Source organism: Uloborus diversus, chromosome 5, assembly GCF_026930045.1.
Source record: "Uloborus diversus isolate 005 chromosome 5, Udiv.v.3.1, whole genome shotgun sequence".
Lineage (NCBI taxonomy): Eukaryota > Metazoa > Arthropoda > Arachnida > Araneae > Uloboridae > Uloborus > Uloborus diversus.
Window position 1 is genome coordinate 10,363,908 of NC_072735.1, and position 13,938 is coordinate 10,377,845.

A 13,938-nucleotide genomic window follows, 5' to 3' on the forward strand; every position below is an offset into this window, starting at 1 on the left:
TGCAGATTTTCTTATAAACACAATGACTTATATCTATACTAATATTATAAAAAGAGAGATAACTGATTTTTGTATGTTTATATGTTTGAGGTAATCTCCGGAACCATTGCAACTATTTAAAAAATTCTTTCACTATATGAAAGGTGCATTCTTTCTGAGTGACATAGGCTATAATTTATGCATATATGCATCCATACTATTTTTTTAAACCAATAGTTTGTCTTCGCTACCAGTCTCTGTTTCATACTGTTTTGTTCTTATATATGTAAAAACGAACCTCGATTGCCCTGCATCTGCAATGACTAAATAATTAAAGGTTCTCTTTGATCTGAATGCTGAGGGATGGGAACACATAAAAGAAAAGAATATCACGATGCCAGCATCAGAACCGCCAAAAGCTTTACATGCATTTGAGGCTGCAGAAGACTCGGCTTCTAAATACGGAGAATTGTGTATAACTATTTTAACTTTTACATCAACTTTTAGATCCTATTACTTTATGGCAAACATTTTAAAAAGATGTCTGTGACAACATATTGCAAGGAATGAGGCACAAATACTATGATTGTCGTTCAATGTCAAGCGATATAAACCAAAGTCTAATTTAAGGCAAAATGTGTCAGTGAAGCGGACACTTAATGGAAGCCTTCTATTTGCCACCTCCGCAGAGAATCAGTGAAAACAATTGTATTAAAAATTGATATGTGCATGAAAACCAGGAACACAAGTTAATATTGATCGGCATATCCAGTCTAACTGAAAAAAACTTAATAAATTCAACACTATCCAAAAATCAATCAACAGGCTTTTGCGATGCATTTTTTAGAGAAGTGCTGAGACTTTACTTAGAGGTATAAAACTGACCAATCCACATTTAAACTACTTTGAATGCCTGCTCCAGGTATATTCCACAAGAAAAACCGGCAACTGGTAGAACTTTTTCAATAGGGTGTCTCATAATTTTGGATGAATGTTCGATGACCCACCGTTCCGTGTAAAAGGCATAGATCAAACCCTAAAAGGGCCAAAAAGGTTCAGACAAAATTATGAGTGGTAACACCTTCATATTTGACAACTTCAAGCAATATTAAAGTCGTTTTTTTTAGGAGCCCTTTATAATCTCTGTATCTTAACACTAGAAAGACGGCGTTTTGCGTATACCTAGAAAGACTAGCAGCGGTCACTTTGACCGCCATACTGAAAAGATTGGAAATTTTCTCCTTTCAGGATTTTTAACCATAGAAAAGATTTGTTTTAACATGTCAGAATTTGATTTAACAATTTAATCGTAATATAGTCTACAAATAAGTCTCAGATAGCTTTTTTTTTTAAATTTATGTTCAATGAAGTCAAATACATGCTTTACACAATTGGCATTGAGAAAGAGCAAATTTGTACAAAAAAGAGGAAATTTTCTTAGCATGTAATAACTAACAAATACTATAATCAACCATGCATGTGTTTGGTGTAAAAAATATATAAATAACGCAAGATACCGTACATTACTATCTTTTACAGTATTTTGAAATACTTATGTTATCAGGTCACCTGTATATTAGCCATTAACAGTTTTTTTTTTTTTTTGGCAATCAGAACAAATGCTCGTTGATTTATTTCCACATAGTTTAATTTCACACAATTTTAATCTTTTTCCTGAGGTAGATACTTATTTACATGCAGCAAAATTGATCAGTGGAGGTGACTTGGAGGAAATTAGAGAAATATTTGATTTTTATGTTTTTGAAATTTTCCCCTTTTTTTCGGCCTTGGGCCCTTTTCCCCTTTTTTTCACTGCTTTTTATATATTGATCATCAGTTTTTATTAGTCAGGTTTCTTCTAATTCTAACTCAGAAGAACAATCCTTTTCTGCAAATCTAGGCTCTGAAAAAGATTTGCAATAATCTCTTGAAAGCTAACTATTCTCATCGCTAGGAATATGTTTCTCTTCAGATAAGTCAGTCTGTTCATTCGAACCATAATCTAATTTAGATAAATCTGCAACAGTTTCAGGAATTAATGTTCCTATAAGTTTTGCTTGTCAACGGTTCTTCTCGACATCATAAAGATAATTATGTGACTGAGCACTTCATTATCATCTAAGAAAACAAACATCAATGCTTCAAACAAAGCACATGTTTTGGTGCACAAAAGTATTCCAGCAAACATTTTTGGAATTTACCTGTTTATATTTACTTCTTTTTAGACTCAAAGTAATTTCACGTGTCCAGTCACAGCCTTTTCAAATTTACCTTTCTCAACTTTCTCCCCTGTGCAGATAGCAGAAAACTGAAACCATGCAACCAGCAGGTGTTTCGCCTTTTTCTAACAGTTCAAAGAATTAAACCTGACCGGCAGGTACTACTCAAACTCAAAAGAACATTACTTACCCTGATAACTAACAATAGTCCATAGTACACACAACTGATAAGAGAAAAAAGAAGAAAACGGATGCATAAAGAAAGGTTCACTTAGCGGTCAAAATGACCGTAGTCAGTCTTTCTAGGTATAAACATTTATAGCGACTATAATAATAATAATAAAGAAAAAAAATTACTGTTGTAAGATCTTAATAAATAGTTAGGAAAAGTCAATGAAGGAAAAAGAGTTTGAAAATTAAAAGCAGCAAATATGAGCATTTGAAAATCGTTTGCAGTCAAAATGACCGCTTCCATCTTTCTAGTGTTAAAAACAAGTATGAGAGCCAGTTTAGGAGATGGTGATATGTATTCCTAAAGTCTTTTACTAGAAGTAAGTAACGGCAAAATACCCAGAAAAGGATATCAAAATAGATGAGTTGGGAAATTCTCTCTAAATGATTTGGTCCCCAATGTTTATTCTGAAACTAAGACTCTTCGTCAAAAATTCTTTTAGGTGGATGTGTGAGAGGGCTGTAGTTTTTGCCAACAATGCTGTGCTTCATCCATATGAATTCATTAATTCCCTTCACTCATCAGGACTTCTCTTCATGCTTTGAAATTTAAAGGCATGATAATAAAATCAAAACAACAGAATAAAAATAACAAAAATATGTTAATAATCTTATTGTGTAATTTCAGTTTGCTTAATCTATGCAATAGAATCGGGGCCCTAATTAAAATCACTATGGATGAGTAGACATATCACATATGGATCATATGTTTTAGAGTTGTTCTTACAGCTTCCGCAGCAAATCAGTTTGGCTCATATTCCTTGCATTTCTATGATCCCTGGATATTTCTTTTCCCAATTAAATTACTATTATTTCCAATGCAAATTTCTTATGCCATCACCATCATCAAATCTGAAGTTTAAACGTACATCTATATGATATGTAGTTCAACATTATATATATATACATTCAGGCGTTCGCAACATTTCTGTGGAAATTATATGTTGATCTCTCATGACCATGAAATGAGGTAAATCAATATGCTTCAAACCTCATAAAAATGAAACAAAAAATGTTGGTTACTATTAATTTTCTGCATAATATTTATTTAAGATAGATAGTTTTTTAACCCAATCAAGATCCGGACGGACTGCTAGTAGTTAAGAAAAGTAATTGTTCAATATGTTATTTTACACTAAAAATCTACATGATGATAGAAACCTTATCTTTAAGCAAAGCATATAACAAAACCACATCTTATCTAAGCATTATAAAGTATTTATAAATCTTTAAAATTTATGTAATAGTTAGAGAACTGATCCTAAATCTAAAAGTAAGCTGAGTGGATTCTTCTATTGTATGAACTATATTATTTTTTATAAATGTAAGTAATTAATGTCTAAAAATTTTAAACATTTATAAAAAAATCTGATTTAAATAAAAAAAAATTCCGACTTTTTTGATTTAATAAGTAAATAAAATAAATCACAAACCCTGTTATGCAGTTATTATAAAGTTCTTTATCACATTGAGCATGTTTTTGCAGCTTTATTCACTTTTTACCGAGATTATTTAATTGCTTGTTGAGTACATGCAAGTGGTGTGAAATATTTGCAGTTTAAAATATTTGTTTGAATTATATTTTAGGTCCTGTGTGCCCTATAGAGATTAATCCATTGCTGCCTCCATTAAGTGGGGAACAGTTGCCTGATGATTCCACTCGCTATTACTTAGACTCTGTATTGGAATTTATGGTGTCGCAAGTAATTATCATTTTTAACCAGTATTTATTACTATGACTTTTTCCTCCTAATATATTAAACAGTAACCATAAATGTGAGCTTTATAGTGTTGTGTGTTTAGCAGTATGTTATCGCTCCTAAGCCAGGGCTAAGGCAGAACTGCATGCAATATACCAGACAGCCCAGTTCTCACATCCAGAGACTGTCTCAAGCAGGGGCGCAACCGGGGGGGGGGGGACACAGGGCCCGTACCCCCCCCCCCCCCCGAGCGCTAATTTGAACAATTTTCAAAAATACTCTTTTTACTTCCTTTTACAAAAAAGGAAGTATTGTATTCGCAAAAAAATTTTCACTCAAAAATCGCCCTTAATTTCCATTTTGCTCACCCCCAAATGAATGTTGAGTTTTTTTTTTCGATTCGACCACATGCGGAAAAGTGCCTAAGAATGTATAGACACGCGAAATATCCATTTTGACCATCACCGAGGTAATTACAACGACTTTTCTCGTGACGTCTGTATGTATGTGCGTATGTGTGTATGTGCGTATGTGCGTATGTATCTCGCATAACTCAAAAATGGTATGTCCTAGAAAGTTGAAATTTGGTACATAGACTCGTAGTGGGGTCTAGTTGTGCACCTCCTATTTTGGTTGCATTCGGGTGTTTCTAAAGGGGTCTTTTGCACCTTTTTGGGGGGAAATCATTGTTAATTTCGATGCAAACTCAAGTGGTGTTATAATTTGGCGGTCACTTGGCGATATATCGCCAGTCTTTTGGTTGCCAAGTTTTGTCGCCAACTTGGCGAAAAATTTGGCGATTTTTTTTTATTTTTTTTAAATCTGCTTTCAATGTGGCCATTGCTAGTGATATTTAAAGAGTTAGAGAGAGAATCCCATTAAAATTTCAATAATAGGGAAATAGCATTAAATTGGTGTAAAAGGAAGTCATGTGATGCACACATCAGCTCGTTTTTTTTAAATTCGAACGAAGATGAATGCGCTTTGAGAAAACGAAGTGTTTCCAAAGTAAGCAGGGACGACGAAAGGTCATTTAAAACTTCTCCATCTCTCCTTTTCAGCATTTATTTTTTCTGCAGTTAGGAAATCATTTGAAACGTCAGTGATTACAAGATCGTATCTTCTTCCGTGTTTCAAGTACTTTCAGGTTCATTCTTAACGTGATTTCAATTCTGGCATAAGAACAATTAATGTTTTTGCAACAGTTTTTGAATAAATTGCAAAACTTATACAATTTTAAGGAATTTTACTAAATAATATTAATAATAATAATAAATATATATTGATGTAAAGAGAGAGAGAGAACGCTGATAGAGTGTAGTGAAAAAAAAATTGTGCCCCCCCTAAAAATATTTTCTGGTTGCACCCCTGGTCTCAAGATGTGATTACAGGGCTGTCTGTTATATTGCATGTTGTGTTGTGTGTTTTCTAGTCTTACTATTTTATTTGTTCGATATATTTCATGAAACTATTTCACTTTTTGTTTTCTCCATAGGTGTGCAAAGTAGAATGGCGAGACAAATCTGAAGCCCGATTTTTAAGGAGCTTTAATTTTTTATTCGAAAAATTTAAAAAACATTACTTGCCACACTTGTTTCCCGAATTTAGTTCTACAACAAATTTATTTGCTCCATCATTAGGTACATATTCAATATTTTATACAAATCACATTCCGATCTATTTAATCATATTGTTAGTTGTTGTATGATAAATGTTGTAAAATATTTAAAAATATATTTTTTGATGTTATACAAATATGAAATTCAAAGGAAAAAAACTAAGTTTTAGTATTGTATATTTTATATGTCATGCAACAGCAATCCAGGGTTCGTACAAGTCATGGAAATCCTGGAAAGTCATAAAAAAAAATTTAGCAAATTTCAGACCTGGAAAAGTCATGGAAAATTGAAATTTTCGTTCAAAGTCATGGAAAATTATTTAGTTTTGAAAAAATGTCCTGGGCAAAGAGAAAGTAACAGTTGCTAAAGGAGCATTAGACATATTGATTGATTTAACAGTCTTACATATTAAAACTGGAAAATTGAACTATCCCAAAAACAAGTCTGAATTTTGAAATCTCATTACATCCACTTCTGTAGCAGCCGCTCGTCTTTTTTTGCAATGTGATTTTACTGCTTGGACATCACTCATTTTGCATTTACCATTATTTTCAAGACTTTGTATATTCTGTAGTAGCGAACTTGCCCATTCTTGATTTTGCCACCCCTATTTAAAAAATGCAATTCAACTGCATTCGAGTTTGTTTCCATCACTCGTAAAAACTTTATTACTAAATTTATCAGAGTTTATTTCAACTTGTTGAAAGTTTTAGAAAATGAAGATCTTTGGTCAGGTGATAAAACACAGAAATAGGAGACTTCCAATACTCTAAAACAGTACTGCTCAACATACGGCCCCACAGAACTAATCCATGTGACCCACTGCTACGTTCAATGTCAGGAATCAAACCCTATGTTCAGGAATTTCTGAACCTACTAATTTATATGCATTTGAAAATGTGCAAGTAAGTAAACAAGTGCATTTGAATCAGAAGTTTTATTCGCTACTGAATGTTTTTCTTTATTTTTTTAAATATAAATTCCTGGTTTAGAAACATGAATTTACTAAAGAATGGCTTTTCTTTAATTAATCAAAGTACTGTCAAGCTATGTGTATGCTTAAATGCACTGCTGATGCTAAAAGGCAACTTTTGAAGCAACTTTATTGATACTTAGTAATGACTCATTCAACCTTTGTCCCATTCATTATCATTCTACCTGTTTATAAAGATTATTAGACAGTTAAGCACCGTTATATTTCATTCACTGTAGTTTTACTAACTTTACTAAAAGTTATATGATGAATACAAATAAGAATAGTTTAGTTTTTAGGTGTACACTGATATTTTTTCAATCACAAGTAAGTGCTTCGATGAGGTAGAAGCATTCACGTAGAAGTTTTGCTAGTGCTCATTTCCAAAAAATTTCCAGTTTGAAATTAAACAGTACTATTCTCTTCATGTAACAAGGTCATGAAATTCTTTTATGAAGTAATGAAAAAGTCTTGGAAAAGTCATGGAATTTTTTCATCCGAATTGAGCATGAACCCTGGCAATCAAACTTGCAATCATACTAAAATAAGTTTTAAAAATAAGTAGATATTTTCAGTTTAAATAATCCAAGTTTTTAAATTGTCATAAGCATTCTAACTAAAATGCAGTTGAAGTATGGTAAACTCCTTATTATACATGTGTATGGGCTGGTTATTCTCAGTCTTTCACACTTTCAGTTTCTTTCTTTCTTTCTTTTCTTTTTTTTTTGAGGCGAGAGTTTACTGAATGTAAGAAAATGCACTTTTCAGCTTGACAAATGCAAAATCTATTTTTTAGATATTTCTATTATTTTCATCCTCCTCCCTTCCAATTGGCATCAATCCTTCCAAGGTCACCGAAACCTGACTAGTTGAAAACAGATTTTTAAATCCAATCTTCAGTTGCATAAATGAGTAACCGAATCAGTTTTCTTCAAAAAAATTCTCCCCCTCTATATGTTTTTAGCCCAAATTAACTTGATCTATTTCTGATTCTTTTTTAAGATTTTACACAAATTTTCTTGTTTTTAACCTATTTTGCAAATTAACAGAAAACTTGCTTATCTGCTGTTACTGTGCTAGCACTGTTTCATGTATAATCCGTAACTTGTTATAACTAAAAAGAAAGTAAAGTTTTTTTAAAACGTAAAACTACTGATCAATATTCACTAAATTACCGCCCATTAGCCAGGGCTAAAGCAGAAATACATGAAATACACCGCCAGCTCAGTCATTTCCAGCCAAGTACTGCAGTTTCGTGCATATTAGCATTATTATTTACTGAATATACCTTGCCTCGCGTTCAATCTTCGAGTTGAACCGAACCATTGCTTCGGTCACTCGTCTGGTCAGCTAATTCTATATTAGCTACCAGTTTGTTTCGCACTCTTGGCTTACTTAAGAGGTTTTCCATCTCCAGTTCAGTCACTTTCCTATGCCGGGCTGATGAGTGCTAATAAGCACGAAACTGCAGTCCTCGGCTGGAAATGACTGAGCTGGTGGTGTATTTCACGTTTTACTGATCAATAGTTGATCAATAGTACTGATGAAGAAGTAGAACAAAAGCATAGTTGTGCAAAAGTATTAGAGTTTTATTAATCAAAAAGCAATTGTTAAGAAGTAAAAAAAAAATTGTAAAACATTAAATAAAAAAGTATTTTTGTCAGATAATTGGGCTAGAACCTTATTGCATTAAGTGTCTTTGCCGTTAGCACTAAGGTAAAATTTATTTCTGAACTATATTATTCAAATTTATTCATTAATGAAGTTCAATTCTCCAGGTTAATATGAATGTGAGCCTAGTATATTTCATGGAAAAATTTTATAGTTTTTCATGAAAAATAAATAATGTTTTAAATTAGTTCAGTTTCTATTGTATTTTGTTTCCTTGTGATATGAAAATGCTAATAGTATCTTACATAATGGATTATTTTTCTTGGTTGTTTTAAATGCTAGGTTTTGTTTGATTTTTAGAACTGCCTTCTTTGAGACGTGAAGGTGATTTGAAAGTTGAACATGATAGTAGTAGATTTCCTCATAAGGATACTCTTCCTCACTGTCAATCTATTGTTATACGATGGATTACTCATTTTACCCTTCAATGTATAAAAAAGGCTAACGTAACGTTCCAACAGTCTGCTCCCTCTGAATCGTAAGTATACATTTTTTGTAGTTTTAAATTTATCATTTCTGGATTTGTTATTTAGTTTAATTTTTTTATGTGCTTTACTTTACAGTTTCAGAGAAAAAAGGAAAATTTCAAAAATTGAGCGCTTAATTTGAACTAAGGATTTAAAAAGTCGTTTCCCTTTTTTATCAAGTTACATTTTAACTTTTGCTACTTATTTCCATACTATTTTCAGACTAATCTTTACTAATATTATAAAGAGAGAGGACGGATTTTTGTGTGTTTATATGTTCGAGGTAATCTCTGGAACTACTGCACCTATTTGAAAAATTCTTTCACTATATGAAAGGTGCTTTCTTACTGAGTAACATAGGCTATAATTCGAAAAAATCCGATGAATAGTTCTTTTTTTATTCAAATTTAGGCCCAAATTTCATGTAAATTGCCTATTATTGACTATTAAAGGGGTGAAAAATTACTTGCACATATTAATATTATATATCGTTAAAAAGGGCAGAATTTTCTGCATTCTAAACAATTTATTTCAATGCTCTAACTTAATTACGGTGGGAGTAATTTGCATTTTCAGCTCGAACTTTTTTAGGATTAGCTAAAATTTAGTCACTACTTTCTTCATTAAATCTATCAATAAAAAGTGAAGGAATTGTCCCACAGTTTTCTTTTTGACACCATTGGAAAAAGCGAGATTTTTTACTCCAGATCTCTCTCGACCTATGGTCGAAAAAATTAGCTTCTATCTTCAAAGGAAAAAAAGTTACAAGCGTTTAAAATCAATTTTGAAATATCATTTTGATTCAGTTGTCAACCATTTTATTTTCGCGTTTCCCTGGTTACGCTTTTTGAATCCATTGTTTATTTCCATACTTTGCATCTGATTTCTTAAACTTATTTTATTTCATGTTTCCATGGTTACGCTTTTAAAATCCATCTTTCGCATTTTAATTTCTTAAAAGTATTTTAATATCTGTCGTCATTGTTTGGAAAGGTAATTTTGCATGGTGTTTTTTTTCTTTTATTTAAGTTATTCTTTAAGTTATTAAGTTATTCTTTTAATTAATTGTTAAATATATGTCACTTAACACAATTTTTTTTTCTCAAGGTAGACCGGGCAAAGCCGGGCAACGCAGCTCTTAGTATATAAAGATTTGAAAGCTACTGTTAATGTGATTTTATATCTTTTTGTTGTTTGGCAAAACATTTATTATTGCCAAAGAGAAAACATCCGCTTCACTCGCAAAAGTGCTGGATTCCGGTAGCGTGGTCACTTGACACGTTAGGCGTTGAGCAGTTCAGTCTATGATTATTGTTTTAAGGCAACCGTTAATGTAATTCATTGTTTTGGCGATTTCTTTTGAAAGAAAAGAAACTTTTGATTTGTTTTTATCCGAGTGAAATGTACGACATTTTCTTCTTTTTTTCTGACCATGATTTTTGAATGTTCCACGGGATGTTTTTTTTATTAGACGGATGGATTATGATAGCGTGATTGCTGGACAAGTTTGGCGATAAACAATAGAACTGCGAAATTATGTTTACATTTGAAAGATATTATTTGATGTCTTTTTTTGTTTATTTGGCGAAATATTTTGAATTGCAGTAAAAACCGCTTCACTCGCTAAATAGAGTTTTAAAGCAACTGTAAATCTAATTTAATGATTTGACAAAAAGTTTTAAATTCCAAAGAAACTTAAATAGTTTTTTTTTTTTTTGAAAAGGTGTGTACGCATTTTATACAAAGAAAAACGATCATTTTACATCAGAGGGAGAGGGGGCATCAATTTTTTTTATTCAGCAGACTTCCATTAAATTTTTAGCACGGGCATCGCTGTGCGGGTACTGCTAGTGATAAATAAAATAAGATAAAAATAATTATTCTTGTACTCAGTTTTTTTTTTTTTTGAAATTTCATTTTATTAAAGTTAATTTTTTAAAAGTATTATACACTTTTCATTGAAATTAATAAATAGTCTTATTGTTAATTATCTGCTTATTTTGTTTTAAATTTGTTTTCATAAATCTAGTATGTTATAAAATGTAAGTTTTTTCCTGAGACTACTTTTGACAATGTTTTATTTCCAAACCCTTTTTGTCATTTTTATGCAATAATTGCCATTAATTATGCCTCAAGCTATGAGTGCTGTGCAAGTAATTAGTCCAAGATGGAATAAAATGATAAAATGTGTAATAAAAATATTGCCCCCCCCCCCCCCCCCGATCAAAAAAAAGGTCACCAGTAACAGACAGACATAAGTTTTGTTTTAAATAATAAGCCTTTTAGGTGGGTGAAACTGAAGTTGCTGTGTCTCACAAATAGGGTGCAACCATCTAGTGTTATCAGAATGAATTTTATGAGCCAGTTGGTATTTACAAGGCAGTGTTGGATGGTTATGAACAGCCACCACGAGGTCAGCTGGTGTTTTATGTTCATTTGAATATATTATGGCTTTAGTTCTAAAAATAAAGACCTATTGTACATTTTGATGAGAAAAAGAGAATTTTGAATATGTTACTCATCCTTTCCTCATCCTGTCTGTTACTGTGTATTATCTGATCAATGTCTGATCTCCATCTGATTTTTCGGTGTCTGTTACTAGGGATCGGACCTTTTTTTCAAAATTGGGCATATGAAAATAAAATTAACTAATTCAGAAGATCCAGAAGCAGCCAAACGTTAGATGAGATGTAGTTGCGTGAGAGAAAAATAGTCTAAAAAGTCTAAGTACATTAAAAGGCTCAGAAAATTGAATTGACCTGAGAGCAATGTCTTAAGCATGTCTGTAACTGGTGCCGTTACCCTAATTTACTAAGATAAAAGCTTGTATTATGTTTATAAAACAAAAGCGAATGATCATGATATGTGGTTTGTGAGCCTACTTGTATACTCTTCCTCAAAATATTTCTATAATTTTGATGACACTGCCATAGTTGCTTATGTGTTACTTTGTTCAACTAATTTGTGAACTATTCATTTGATACCAAGTCTCTAATGATGTGTGAACTTAATTTTAAAAATAAAACAGGAGCTTTAAAAACAGTATGCCAAATACAGGGTACATTATGAAAGTAATGAGCATTTACTGGCAAAATATATTTATTGATCGTAATTTGTACAAATGTTCAATATTCTTCAAAATCCATTCCTCCTGCATCAATACACTTGCGGAGACGTGTTTGCTACGCCTGAAAGGCACCCTGAAACTCTTCCAAGGGAATGCCTCTCAGGAACGTTGTAACATGGTGTTGGATGTTTCCCAAGGTTCCCCGATGTTTTCCTTTCTTCTCCCACTCTCTCTCTTGAGTCGCGGAAACAAAAAGAAGTCACTTGAAGCTAAGTAGGGACTGTAAGGTGGTGAGGGATCTCTGGGGGGGGGGGGGACATCCATAACGGGGTTCGTCGGCGACCTTCTCCTGGCTCTCTTTGAATGCCTTGTGCCACTTCCCAGACTGTGGTCTTGAAATGCAATCGTCCTTGAAGGCTTCTTGCAGCATCTGGAATGTTTCGGTTGCATTTTTTCCAAACCTCACGCAAAACTTTATGGCGTATCATTGTTCAAGCGAACGCTCCATTGCGTTATATTACAAAAGTTGAAAACATACTTCAAGGGGAGGCACTTATCTCCGCTCACACTGCTCGAAAGCAACTGACGACTGGATGCATTGAAAGGGCATATCCCGCACCACATTTCCCAGCCGGTTTTACCGTGCTGCCATCTATCGTCCCGTCACAATAACATTATGCTCATTACTTTCATAATGAACCCTGTAGTTTAACCGTTAATTTCATCAGTTCTTGTAGCTGTTCCATTTTCAAATTTTATATGTTTAAATGTATTTCCAGTTTCCTTAAGTACTTAATAAGTGTTGTCTCTTCTTTCATTGATAATTGCCAACACTGTCTCAACCTTTTTTTTTTGCTGCCACAGGCAAGAACAGACTGATACAAACCGTCCAACTTCATCAGCTGAAGCAGATTCAAATCAAACAACGAGTAATCTTTTAACTGCTTCTTCATTCGGAATGGAAAGAGATCCCAGCAGTACTTCTTTGGGGAATGAAGATCTCACTTATAGAGATTACAAAACTGTCAGAGACACTCTTTATTCTAGTCGTGAAAACATCAATATGGTGAATGAGATATTTCGCCAGGTATTGAAAGTTTAAAAATAAGAATAATGTAACAAGTTTAATGTTTCAGAATTTTATGTGTAAAAAAAGTGAGAATGATTTTTTTCGATTCATACAGGGTGGCATAAAAGGGGGGGGGGAACTATTTAACAACCCAGTAAAACCAATTGTGATATAAGAAATGTTTTTATTCTTAGAAATTGAAACCTTAAAACTTGTCTCCTAAGAAACATTAAAGGAATTAATCTTTAAAATAAATGCGCCCATTAAATGGCATTCTGTACAAATGCATTCTTAGAATCTACTTCTTATGATGAGATTCCTCATTGATTGCTGTAATATCTCTCAGCTGGGAATTTCATCCTGAATTCTCTGTTTTATAAACCAAGAAAACAAAGAGTTCAGGATGAAAACCACTGTATCCCAGTTAAGATGTTTGCAGCGACCAATGAAGAATCTCATTGGAAGAACTAGATTTTAAAAATGTATTGGTAGAGAAAGACACCATCTAAATGTCTTAACTTTTTTAAAATGATAAATTCCATCAATGCTTTTAAATGAGAAGTTTTGAGATTTCAATTACTACGAATAAAATGCTTTTCTTCCGTCAACTTTGGTTTTATTGGATTGTTAAAAAGCTCCTGTTTTTTGTGTCACTCTGTCTATATGTATGTACCACAAAAAAATTAAGATCAAAAAATATTTAGGCCTCTTGGATAAGGCCTAAAGTTTATAATTTTTCACAAAATAAAAAAATATTTTAATTAAAGATATCTAAAAAAAATTTCAAGTGAACTGATGAAAACAATGAACTTGAATATTATTGTTTGAAATTCTTTTTTTTTTTTTGCTCTTATGCAAAATTTAGGTCTCCTGCATAGTTTTCAAAAATAATAATTTTTTAAATGTCCATTTAGTTAGAAAGTGACTTGTGCCACATGTTATT

The 13,938-nt window shown here is 32.5% G+C and overlaps 1 protein-coding gene across 1 annotated transcript in view; it reads left to right on the plus strand.

Moving 5' to 3' along the window:
- Nucleotides 1-13,938, plus strand: part of LOC129222439 (ral GTPase-activating protein subunit alpha-1-like) — an 81,754-nt gene that overhangs the window by 11,112 nt on the left and 56,704 nt on the right. The window contains 4 exon segments of the mRNA XM_054856953.1: nt 4,017-4,132; nt 5,625-5,769; nt 8,693-8,870; nt 12,791-13,013. Of these exon segments, the coding sequence (XP_054712928.1) occupies nt 4,017-4,132; nt 5,625-5,769; nt 8,693-8,870; nt 12,791-13,013 (662 nt within the window).